Source organism: Pristiophorus japonicus, chromosome 14 (genome assembly GCF_044704955.1).
Source record: "Pristiophorus japonicus isolate sPriJap1 chromosome 14, sPriJap1.hap1, whole genome shotgun sequence".
NCBI lineage: Eukaryota > Metazoa > Chordata > Chondrichthyes > Pristiophoridae > Pristiophorus > Pristiophorus japonicus.
This window is the reverse complement of record NC_091990.1, coordinates 148,675,411-148,688,378: the sequence shown is the minus strand read 5'-3', so window position 1 is coordinate 148,688,378 and position 12,968 is coordinate 148,675,411. Positions and strand designations below refer to the sequence as shown.

The 12,968-nt window shown below is 39.6% G+C and overlaps 1 protein-coding gene across 3 annotated transcripts in view; it reads left to right on the top strand.

Annotated features, from left to right (window-relative positions):
* Positions 1-12,968, top strand: part of ext2 (exostosin glycosyltransferase 2) — a 192,052-nt gene that overhangs the window by 14,403 nt on the left and 164,681 nt on the right. For all 3 annotated transcript variants that reach the window (XM_070898632.1, XM_070898630.1, XM_070898631.1), the window contains one exon: positions 4,566-4,655. In XM_070898632.1, coding sequence (XP_070754733.1) covers positions 4,566-4,655 — 90 coding nt within the window. The remainder of the gene's footprint in view (positions 1-4,565; positions 4,656-12,968) is intronic.

Sequence of the window (12,968 nt, the reverse complement as noted above, 5' to 3'; positions counted from 1 at the left end):
ATGAAAAAGTAACACAGTGAGTGAGGGAAGTAGTGATTTAGGGGGACACAGAACTAGGGTTTTAAAATTCTGTAGGTTCCGGGAGGAAAGTCGGATTGAAGGATGTACGGAGTGCCACAGTTTTGCAATTCTGGGAAAGAATGAGTTATTTATTCATTCATGGGATGTGGACATCACTGGCAAGGCCTGCATTTATTGCCTATCCCTATTTGCCCCTTGAAAAGGTGGGGTGAGCCTCTGCCTTGACAACTGAGTGGCTTGCTAGGCCATTGCTGTGGGTCTGGAGTCACATGTAGGCCAGAGACAGTAAGGATAGCAGATTTATATCCCCAAGGGATACTAGCTTTTTATTCCACATTTATTTAATTAACTGAATTTAAATTCCCTAGCTGACATGGTGAGATTTGAACTCATGTCTCTGGATCATTACTCCAGTAACATAACCACTGTGCTAACATTCCCTCATGTTGCGGCCTATTGAGGAGGTGTGTGGAGGATGGTATATTTGCAGATTAGGAGGGGCGGAAGAAGAAAATTCAGAAGGGCAATGTCCATATTTAGAATAGCAGGAGACATTACTTTTCCTCCCATCTTTGTATCGTCAGCAAACTTGGCTACGTTACACTCGGTCCCTTCATCCAAGTCGTTAATATAGATTGTAAATAGTTGAGATCCCAGCACTGATTCCTGCGGCACCCCACTAGTTACTGATTGCCAACCCGAGAATGAACCATTTATCCCGACTCTCTATTTTCTGTTAGTTAGCCAATCCTCTATCCATGCTAATATATTTCCCCCAACCTCGTAAACTTTTATCTTGTGCAGTAACCTTTCATGTGGCACCTTGTCAAATGCCTTCTGGAAGTCCAAATACACCACATCCACTGGTTCCCCTTTATCCACCCTGTTCGTTACATCCTCAAAGAATTCCAGCAAATTTGTCAAACATGACTTTCCCCTTCATAAATCCATGCTGACTCTGCTTGACTGAATTATGCTTTTCCAAATGTCCTGCTACTGCTCTTTAATAATGGACTCCAACATTTTCCCAACCACAGATGTTAGGCTAACTGGTCTATAGTTTCCTGCTTTTTGTCTGCCTCCTTTTTTAAATAGGGGTGTTACATTTGCAGTTTTCCGATCTGCTGGGACCTCACCAGAATCCAGGGAATTTTGGTAAATTACAACCAATACATCCACTATCCCTGCTGCTACTTCTCAAGACTCTAGGATGCACGCCATCAGGTCCAGGGAATTTATCCTCCTTTAGTCCCATTATCTTACTGAGTACCACTTCCTTAGTGATTGTGATTGTGTTAAGTTCCTCCCAGCCCTATAGCCCCTTGACTATCCACTGTTGGGATATTTTTAGTGTCCTCTACCGTAAAGACTGATGCAAAATATTTGTTCAGAGTTTCTGCCATCTCCATGTTCCCCATCACTAATTCCCTGGTCTCGTGTTCTAAGGGACCAACATTTACTTTAGCCACTCTTTTTTTTATTTCTTTTTATATACCTGTAGAAATTCTTGCTATCTGTTTTTATATTTCGTGCTAGTTTACTTTCATAGTCTATCTTCCTTTTCATCATTTTTTTAGTCATTCTTTGCTGGCTTTTGAAAGCTTCCCAATCTTCTATCCTCCCACTAGTTTTGGCCACTTTGTATGCCCTTGTTTTCAACAAACCGCTACAACAAAGCAACTGTGGGATTACCTTCACCACACAGACTGCAGCGGTTCAAGAAGGCGATTGACCACCACCTTCTTGAGAGCAGATTAGGGATGGGCAATATATGTTGGCCTTGCCAGCGACGCCCACATGCTGTGAACGAATACATTTTTAAAAAAAGGTGTTTGCATTGCACCGGAGTGACCCTAAACAAAGTCATGAATGGCAATATCTGTGACTGTGGTATATTATCCCTCCTCATTCTTTCGCGCCTCTGCAGCCTTTGACACGGTGGTGTAGACCAGCCTCCTCCAATGTATCTGTTCCATTGTCCAGCTCTGTGGGACTGCCCTCCCTTGATTTCACTCTTACCTATCCAATCATAGCCTGAGCATCCCTGATGCATTTCTCCTTAACTTTGTTTTAACATCCCAAAAAGATCAACTACACCGATTGCTTTCCTAAACTTTTTTAATAGCAAACTTTGTTGAATGAAACTCCTTCATTCTTAAATTCCATATTTCACAGAATGCTTGCCCTATAACTTAAAAATATGTACAATGGAGATGAATTTTACTGAAAGTGTTCTCCCTTTGCTGCCTTATCATAAAAATATATTGAACACTTCTTGCGCCCCCACCCCCCCCCAGCAATATTGACACGGCCCACCTTAATTTCAGAAAGGCCCTGATCAGTTAATCTGATGCAACAGCACTATCAATGCAGAAAATATACAGCAACAGAAATGAAGTTGTAATAAGACATGAATTACAGGAAACATGTAGAATACAGAATTCTTGAGACACTTGATGACCCACTTGTGATCTCCTTGTGGAACCTGGTTTGAAAACCTATAATCTAGACTTGCACGGAATCCGAGAAGTCCAGGCAACTAGTGGACTAGATTGTTTTTATGCAAATCAATTTCATGCCTGTAGACAAGTGGTTGACAGTTTTTCGAGCACAGTAAAGTAAATAATAAAATAGCTGCCTGCGGATGACTGATTCAGCTGCCCTCGCAGGCCAGTTAAAGCTGTTGCATGCTGCCATAGAGTTTTTTTAAAAACAATTGGAAAGGTATAGCAGGCTGCAACAAAGGAGCAATTTTAATCTAACCCACCGTTTGGGAAACTGGCAGGATCGGGAGGAATGCTTGTTTTACACCTGCCTGATCTTTCTCCTTCGTGAAGGAGGGTTATATTGGGCGGGTGATAAACCAGCATACCACCCAATCCCATCTGGCAAATTAAGTTAAAATTATCCCCAATATTTCAAACTACATCTTACAAATAAGGGTGCACATGCAGTTTTTCTGCTCTGGCTGCTATCTAAACCACCCTGCAACATAAACAAGGTGGTTCTCGCAGCACCTGGGACAAATGTTGCAAAGACATCTTCAGCCAGAAGTGCTGAGTGGACGATCCATATCGGCCTCCTCCTGAAGTTCCCACCATCACAGAAGCCAGTCTTCAGCCTATTCGATTCACCCCATGTGATATCAAGAAATGGTTGAGCACACTGGGTACAGCAAAGGCTATGGGCTGCAGTGCTGAAGACTTGTGCTCCAGAACTAGCCACGTCTCTAGCCAAGCTGTTCCAGTACAGCTACAACACTGGCATCTATTCAACAATGTGGAAAATTGCGCAGATATGTCGTGTGCACAAAAAACAGGATAAATCCAATCTGGCTGATTACTGCCCCATCAGTCTACTCTCATTTATTAGCAAAGTGATGGAAGGTGTTGTTGACAGTTACTACTCACCGATAACTTGCTCACTGATGCGCAGTCTGGGTTCTGCCATGACCACTTGGCTCCAGACCTCATTACAGCCTTGGTCCAAACATGGGCAAAAGAGCTGAATTCCAGAGGTGAGATAAGAGTGACTGCCCTTGACATCAAGGCACGTACACAATGGGCCGAAATGGCCTCCTTTCGTGCTGTAAATTTCTATGATTCTATGATTTGACCGAGTGTGACATCAAGAAGCCCTAGTAAAATTGAAGTCAATGTGAATCGGTGTGTGTGGGGGCGAGGGGGGTAGGGAATCTTTCCACTGGCTGGGTCATACCTAGCACAAAGGAAGGTGGTTGTTGGAGGTCAATCATCTCAGCCCCAGGACATCTCTGCAGGAGTTTCTAAGGGCAATGTCCTAGACCCAACCATCTTCAGCTACTTCAATGACCTTCCCTCCATCATCAGGGGATGTTTGCTGATGATTGCACAGTGTTCAGTTCCATTCGCAACTCCTCATATAATGAAGCAGTCTGCGCCAGCCTGCAGCAAGGCCTGGACAACTTTCAGGCTTGGGCTGATAAGTGGCAAGTAACATTCGCGCCACACAAGTGGCAGGCAATGGCCATCTCCAACAAGCGAGAGTCTAACCACTGCCCCTTGTCAGTGAGAGTCTAATCCCCACCGACACCTGGGAATCCCTGGCCAAAGACGGACCTAAGTGGAGGAAGAGCATCTGGGAGGGCGCTGAGCACCTCGTGTCTCTTCGCCGAGGGCATGCAGAAAACAAGTGCAGACAGTGGAAGGAGCGTGTGTCAAACCAGACTCCTCACCCGCCCTTTCCTTCAACGACTGTCTGTCCCACCTGTGACAGAGACTGTAATTCCTGTATTGGACTGTTCAGTCACCTGAGAACTCACTTTTAAGTGGAAGCAAGTCTTCCTCGATTTCGAGGGACTGCCTATGATGATGATGATGAATCCTGCCACGAGATTACCATCACCGAATCCCCCACCATCAACATCATGGCCTTTTTGAACATGTTGATTCATCATAGAGTTTTTAAAAGTACAGTTGTGCAATTTGTGTGTGTTTTCTCTGTTCGACTTGATTGTCTTAAAACGTTTGTATTCTTAAAAACGTGTATGTCTTTACCATTTTTAGATGGGATAGAGGGACAAACCACTTGCTGTTTAATATGCTTCCAGGAGGCCCTCCTGATTATAATACCGCACTGGATGTTCCACGTGACAGGTCAGTTTGAAGTCCTACACCCAAAAATTGTTTCCACCGCTTGCTGAGCACTGCTCTTAATCTCCATGCTAAACAAATCAGGCCGGCTACTTTGCAACTTCTACTTCCGCAATTGTTGAACAGCAAAAGTGTCACTTTTAGGAGGGGAGAATGGGTAACATTTTTATTCTAGATGGGTAACATCTTTATTCCTATTGGTCTGCAGGGAGGCTAGTGAAACTCCAAACTGTGTGAGGCCGATTCATGAGTTACTCCAATCTGCCCTCATCTCATTTAGAGAACATTGCTGTACTACAAGCCATCCTTTTCACTTAATGCATGCTGCATTACTGGAATAAAGTCACATTTCTGAACCTGTTGCCTGAGAGTGCAGAAAATGAATTGAGAATTAGAGCTTGTTTTGTGCTAGATATAATTTAAAATACTTCCATTTCTACTAATGAGAGTTAAATTCAGGCTGATCGGGTACCTCGTGGAGGTGGTGAGTTTTACGGGAGAAGGGATTTATGTTACCACATGACCTACTCACGTGTGTAATGTGACAGTGTTAAGAAGGATGGTCTGTTTGGCTTTGAAACCTCAACACCATAAAATGCCTTATTACCGTAAATAAATGCACATTGCATGTTGAACTCATCTAACCTTTTTCATGTTTTATTAAAATTAAGTTTTGCTGAACAATGTACTATTTGTGTTTTATCAGATTACATTATTATCCCTGTCCCTCATGCAGCTATTAGTTTTTAACGTATTTTGATATGAATCTTGTGGCACAATTTCAAACCAATCAGTGCTTCCAGCTTGTGCCCTCTGGTTTAAATGGTGAGGCTGTTTCAACTTTCTGTAGACAATACATTGCATTAGAATGTCATAACCCACTTTAACAGGGACACATGGTTTTCTAAACTACCAAAACCGTAAATCAATTGGTTGCTGTCATTTTATTTCTTATGGGAGAAGGGGTAGGACTTTGAAATGTGGTGTTAGAATTAAAATTCCACCACCAACAATTCCACATTGAATCATAGCACTCTTTTTTTTTAATAGTAATAGTATGACCTGAAACAAAGCAGCTTGTGAATGCTACATGGAAATGATTTTAGAAGTGGATCTGGCCATTTTATAAAATAGAATATGCATTTTTTAAAGAGACTAAATTGTAGTTTGACATTCAAACTGGCGTTTTAAAAAATGTAGTTGGTTTTGATGTTGTCATTGATTCTCTTTAAACATTTTGGCTGGGATTTTGGGGTAGGAATAACGGTGAGGCTATCAGCGCTCACCCTTATTAAAGAGTAAATCGGACAGCAACTTCCGCACATGCACAGTTAAATGCAGAATTCAGGAAGTTGTTCACCAATTAGCCCTGCTACTCCACTTGCTTCACCATGAGACTATCCATTCAAACACACAAAGTACTTACTGACCATATAAACACGCCATAAAAAGTTAGGGTTTTCCCATTCATGTGTAAATGAATTTTGAAGACTGTGATAAGTCTTGATAACTGCCAAACAACCTTTCTGCCGCTGGAAATGTATTTTTACAAGTGTGGAGTCTCAGATTTTAATCATTGTTTGAGATTTAAAATAAATTTAAATTAAAAAAAAAAAAATGATGTGTCTTTTATCTCCCTCTTAATCCCATCTTTCTTTCCACCTCTCTATTTCACTTTCCGTATATGATTTGACATTGAACAAAATATTCTAACTTACACTTTCTGGTATAGACTCTGTGTGCCTCAGTGAGGATTCTTCAATCTGATTGGTTGAAGAGACACGCTGTTGCTTTCCCTGTTCACACAGGTCCCAGATCTCTTGTAGAGGGTGCCGCTGCATCGGACTCTCAATGACCGTAAGTTGCCACAAAAAAGTCCGTAGGCAGCTTATTTTTAAATTAATTCGTGGGATGTGGGCGTCGCTGGCAAGGCCAACATTTATTGCCCTCGAAGCTGGAGGTGAGCCGCCGCCTTCAAACAACTGACTGGCTTGCTAGGCCATTTCAAAGGGCAGTTAAGAGTCAATCACATTGCTGAAAGGATGGCAGATTTCCTTCCCTAATGGACATTAGTGAACCAGTTCGGTTTTCACATGAATCCAGTAGTTTCATGGTCACCACTATTTATTTATTTAACCGAGTTTGAATTCCCCAACTGCTATGGTGTGATTTGAACGCTCACCTCCTAATCATTAGTCCAGTAACATGACCACTATGCCACCATACCTGGAAGCGTAATGAATGGTGAGTGTCATTCGTTCGCCGCTGACTGTAAAATCCGAGCCATTATTTAGAACTTGGTATGTCTTTTGGTGTTTAGGTAATTTTACTGCAATCCACAAGAGGGCAGCAAACTACAGCTAGAAGTTTTAATTAAACAATACTGCCAATCTCTGCAATAACTACAAGAAATACCTTTTGTACAACTACAGTGGAAAGTAATGAGTTACAGGTATGTGACTTAATGGGTTCAGATGACATAGTTCACAAGCAAAGCTTGTTAGGAATATCAAATCTTTACTATTAAACTGCAGACTTTGTCTTGTTCTCTGTTATCTTTATAGAACAGTTAATTCAATTTAGTTAAAAACATAACATTAGCGATCTTCTGGTTATTTAAAGTGTGTGTTGGTGTTTTGATGAGGCACAGAATGACATTCACACAAGTGGCATAATCCTTTGCATCCTAAGCAGATTCCAAAAATGTGTTTAGTTTTGGCCTCTTGTACAATATAGAAATGACCCCATTGTGTTTTATTTGCTCATTGGTCCAGAACCAATATGCATTTAAAAATTAAACTAGAAGCATTGATATCCAGTCATTGGTTCATATGCTGTGAAATCTAGATTTCTTAACTACTTTCTGATTTTTTTTCTCTTTTTGCCAGTTTTATATATCTTATTTTTCTCATCTCAATATTTTATTTCAATATTTTCTCGACTGTTAATCAGTCAGTTTCTTATTTTTTCCTTCAAGTTTGTGGATAGGTCCTTCTATCAATCTTCCAATAAATGTTGCTGATCTGCACCTAAAATTGCCAGTTGGACTCTGGATTGACACAAGAAGGATTCTCATTGTTTATTTCACAGATAAAATATGCCAGATCTGGGTGAAACAAAACTTATTCCAGTATAGATTTTTAGTGAGCTGGTTGGTCAGGGGAGAGCGTGAAGGAGATGACTCACTGATGCATTCTAACAGTGTTATTGAGAGACTATTATAGGTAGGCTACAGGGAGCATGATATGGATTGACTTGTGTTTCTTTTTGTCTGCACAATATAACCCATACTTTCATTTTTTAGGGTATGGAGAAATACTGGTCCAGATATACATGCAAGCCAGTTTTACATTCATTAGCCTTTCACCTCTCAAATTAAGTTCCTGTAACTAACTTTGTCCTTCATACCAAGTAAATCAGTAGCCTGATTACTTTTTCAAAGAAAGAAATATTTGCATTTCAAAACCTCAGGACATCTCAATGCACTTAACAACCAGTCAAGTATTTTTGAAGTGTAGTCAGTCATTGTTGTAATGTAAGAAACACGGTAGTCATTTTGCGCACAGCAAGGTCCCACAAACAGCAATATGATAATGACCAGATGATCTTTTCATTTATATTAGTTGAGGGATTAATATTGGTCAGGACACAAAGGACAGAATCTGTCCCCGGTCAGTAAGTGAAGGAACAGTCTAGGAGTCTGCTGGTCCACTAATATTATGACTATTGATATCTGACCAGGCAATTACTGCTGAATTTCTCCCAGTATTCTAGATACAAAACTTTTCTCTGGAGAATGTTTGTTTGTTTGTTTTTCATTTTTGACATTATTTATCTGGTTTTACAATTCAAAATCTAAAATTTCTTGTGCTAGAAGTAGCTTATAAATTTATCTTATTTATGTGCAGATCTTTTATCTATCTCAATGGAAGGATTACTCTTGGTTAATGGAAATTAGAGGATAATTGGGAGTCCCTAAATTTGGTAGCTTACATGTGTGGTTCATTGCGCAGTAAAAATAGCAAAGAAGGTTTTATTGACCAAGAAAACATGAAAATTCCAGTGGATAATTGACAATATTAATTGGAGTGTGAATAATGTACATTCAAGTGTAATTTTAAACAATCTTTTGATAACTGTAGCATGTGAGGTTGGATAGTAATCTTTCAAATACGATTTTACGTCATTTCTATAACAATTTGAGTTTCCTATTTAGAGCTTATGTAGTTATTTAGAAATTTGAGTTAATTTCTTTTAATTGTCCTTTTGAATGGATTGGCGGAAATCTGATCTCTGAAAGAGCAATGATTATAAATGATCAGATGTTCTGTTTGTGATGTTGATTGAGGGATATAGGGAGAACCCCCTCTGCTCTTTTTCGAATAGTGCCATGGATCTTTTATGTCAGACTGAGAGGGCAGACTGTGTCCAGGTTTACAGGGACTGCAGTTTTGTTCTGTGTATATTCTAAGTTATCTGCCTTATTTCATGCCTTGTATACCTCTTTGGAGTAATTAACGGGATGAAATTGAACTTTTATAGAGATTTTAATAGAGACGCCTTTTACTTTTTTAATCAGGCCTTCTTGATGTTCCACAGTATTTGTATTGCATATCAGAACTGTAAAAAGGTATTGCATTGTAATGGTTCTCAGTCATCACAAACTGTTCCATGTGGTTCCTTTCACAATTCAGCTTAAATTCATTTTTAACGTGCCATTAAAAAAAAAATCAGTTTTTTTTTATGTTACCATTACTTAAGTCTATAGTATATCAAATGTCTTGTATTTTTCCAAAATACTGCAATTTTTGTAATAGAGAATGATGGGTTGGTTTAGTTTTTGAAATGTAATCTGTGGAATTTAGGCCAACATAGAGAATTGCCAGAGAGTAAAGCCAATTGATCGTTAACCACTCCATCCTTCTATACTTACTCCTTCAGCTCCTTCAGATTTGTTTTGCTTTCTAAATCTCCACATCCGTTGCCTCATATTTTGCATTAACTACAAAGTACTTTTAATTCTACCCATAGCCACAAAATGCTAATAATTTTTATGTTTCAATATTTTCCTTGGCCTTTTAAATATTATTGCCACTGGATTAAGTTAGAAGAAACTGGTGAAAACTACAATTCTGATCTAAATTGTGTGGTTACATTTATTAGGATGGGGCTTAGCTGTGCATTTTTTTCCTTCCCCCTCCATGGTTATGCCAAGTAAGCAAAGAAAGTAAGAGTGGGACTGAGTGATATAGTAAGTTTTGTTGCTGATGGGGACCTGAATTCAGTTGAAACAAAGATAGTAATCGCACCTGATCCCAGACTGTGACGGGTCCCAAAGCTTGGTACTGATTACCCAACGATAGTCAAGAGTTTGAAACAGAAACGGAACATAAATGCCCTTCTGTTGGTGTTCTTCCGAGGCTGGGACCTGGAGTTGATTACACACCGTTCTGCACGACTGATTCATGATGTGGATACTCTGCTTACTTGTTCCAAAACTTTTTTTTCCGCCCCTCGAAATCATAATTTAAAATTTTCCATCTGCCTGGAAATCATCAGGCAGATTCCCTTGCTATGAGACATTTTGAGTTTGTAAAGAAAAGGTAACAAACTAGAGTGCATAAAACTATATAAAGCATTTCCATACTTTGATTTTTGTTTTTAATACTCAATAAGTGATAATCGGTTTTGGGACATGGAACATTATTTCACCTTTTGTGCTTTTTCCACATTGATTCGATGTAGGTTGAATTCTATTGCCCATTCTAGCCATTTCTGTCCAAAGCAAGACCGTTTGATGAGTGCACATTTGTAAGAAAGATTGTGCTGTAGATGTGCCTTTAAGGAATGGGGCCGAGACTCCCCAAACACATTTCACTTGTCATCCCAGAGGAAATATTATTCAATAGTCTGGTCTAGATTCAATCTAGCCCAGGACAGTTTGCTAACTGTATCATGCATTATTTTCTATCTCCTTGCTCTGAAATACTTCCACTTTCCTTATTGTCCCTACTATCGCATGTTTCTTTGCCAGCTTACCATCTTACAAAGTTTTCTCAAAGAAAAGTTTTATTTTATAACCACTGCAAATATTTCAACTATGTCAGGTTTTCTGCTAGCCCAGCACCTCTATCCTGAGGCTTTCTATTTTAACATCTGAATCATATTGTCTTATTTAAAGGCTACATAAGACTTCCCTTTTTCAGCAGTATCATGGCTTAATACTTAAAAGTTTTTAAAAAGCGGGTGTGCATCATCATAGAAGATGCATTGTGATTGGCTACATTTTTGTTTTGTGCCTGGTAGAATTAGTCAGTAAATAAAATTCATTAGCTTCCTCAATACCCTGGTGGATAAAGGCACCATTTAAAATATAGACCAGAAAGTCGCAGGGTCAGTTTTGGTAGATGCTACTTTAGCTGATTTTAACCAGATGAGCAGTTGGGTGGCTGCAAGTTTGGTTGGGGAGTGGCCAGAAAATCAGAGGGTCTCTACTTTTGATTTGTATTCAGTGACCCATGCTCGGAAGGCCATATGTGTCTGCACTGTGTGAGAACAGATATTAGCTGGATAATGGTGATGCTTTCCCCAGCCTGCCAATATTCTCTGCCTGGGCTCATAATAGAAGGCTGGGCACTAGTTCTGAAGCACTATGGATGCCTCTGGAACTGTATCCCAGCCCTTTTGGGCCGAGAAGGGTTGGACATTCAAATGGAAGTTATTCCAGATGGTTGAATATTGTATGCTTGGTGCATATACAGTCAATAAATAGGTACTAAACAACAAAAAGTTATGATGTTACCAATAGCCCCTCAGTTGCTAGGAGCCATTTTTCCTTCCATCCCTCTTCTAACCAGCTGAGGAGTTTCACTAGTCACGACTTGGATATCCAGGCTGAAAGAGCGATTGCTGTACCAAAAGTAGGCTACATTAACCGATTGAAGAGTTCTTTATTTGAGCAGTGTTGGCTGTGTGATGTAAATTCAAAAAAAATGGTAAGCACTAATCAAGGAGGGTACTTTATCTGATGTCTCTGACATTACATTTTTTGACCTTGTTAAAATAATATGGCAATCCCCAACTCCCAAAAAATGTTGATTCTTTTGGAAGGCTGGCATGCAAGTGCCTGACGTTAAGTTCATCTTCAATGTTTTTTTAATGTTCTGACATTTAATATTCGGTGAAGAAATATATGTTTAACAGCTGGCAGCATCTGAGCTCCAGCTTTCTGGCAACTAAAGAAAGAAAATATAAACATTTGGTGTTTTTAAAAAAAAATGAAACTATGTTTCTGGTTTCTGCATTAATGCTATAGGTTAATTGTAAAACCTTTGCTGATGGAGTGTTATTCACTTCGTTCCAACGGCTGTCGACCAGATTTTACTAGAAGGAAAAGCTGATGCTCCTTAAAGGAGGTTGGGGGGGGGTAGTGGTGCTGGTGGTGGGGGTCATCATTCCAGAGCCAATAAATGTGATTTTAAAAAAAATGCTGAGTTACAGAAGCAGCCTGTGGCCCTGATGTGAATCTAAAAGTGTCTCATCAGAGAGGGACAGATTCGTCTAGCTAAACAGAGACTTGAAATAGAAATCACATGAAACATTATGAGCCAGATTTTGCTCTCAAAATAATGGTGAGGCTAACGGGGCTCGCAATTATTTATGCATAAATGGTACAGCAACCTCAGGCAAGGAACAGATGAGCAGTTAAATGCCAATATTGAAAATTTGCTGTCTGAAATATGCCGCCCTGCCATTAGCATGAAAACAGCATTTCGATGTCTGCCTCATCATTGAAATGCATTGAATGGCGGCAGTTGTGATATTTGTGCGGTATTTAAGAACTAAACTTACCACAGAAAGTTAAGTGTTGGAATTTCAGGTCTAATTACCCTTTTAATAATGTGATAAGTCTTAATTACTGCCAATCAACTACTGGCATTGAAAATTACACGTGTGGAGTATCATAAGAATGTAAGAAATGGGAGCAGGAGTAAGCCATTTGCCCCCTTGAGCCTGCTCCGCCATTCAATAAGATCATAGCTGATCTGATCCTGGTCTCAACTACACTTTCCTGACCACTCCCTGTAACCCTTGACTCCCTTATCATTCAAAAATCTGTCTATCTCCACCTTAAATATATTGTTGTTGAAGACTTTTTAAATATATATTTTTCTTTGTTTTTTTTCTCTGTTAGTTCAGTCTTTCCCTTCCTATTTCTCTTTCTGTACCTGATTTGACATTGAATTCACCCACTGTAATTTACACTTTTCAGTTCTTCTTTTTATTTCATAATCCTACAATCTGGTTAAGGACATA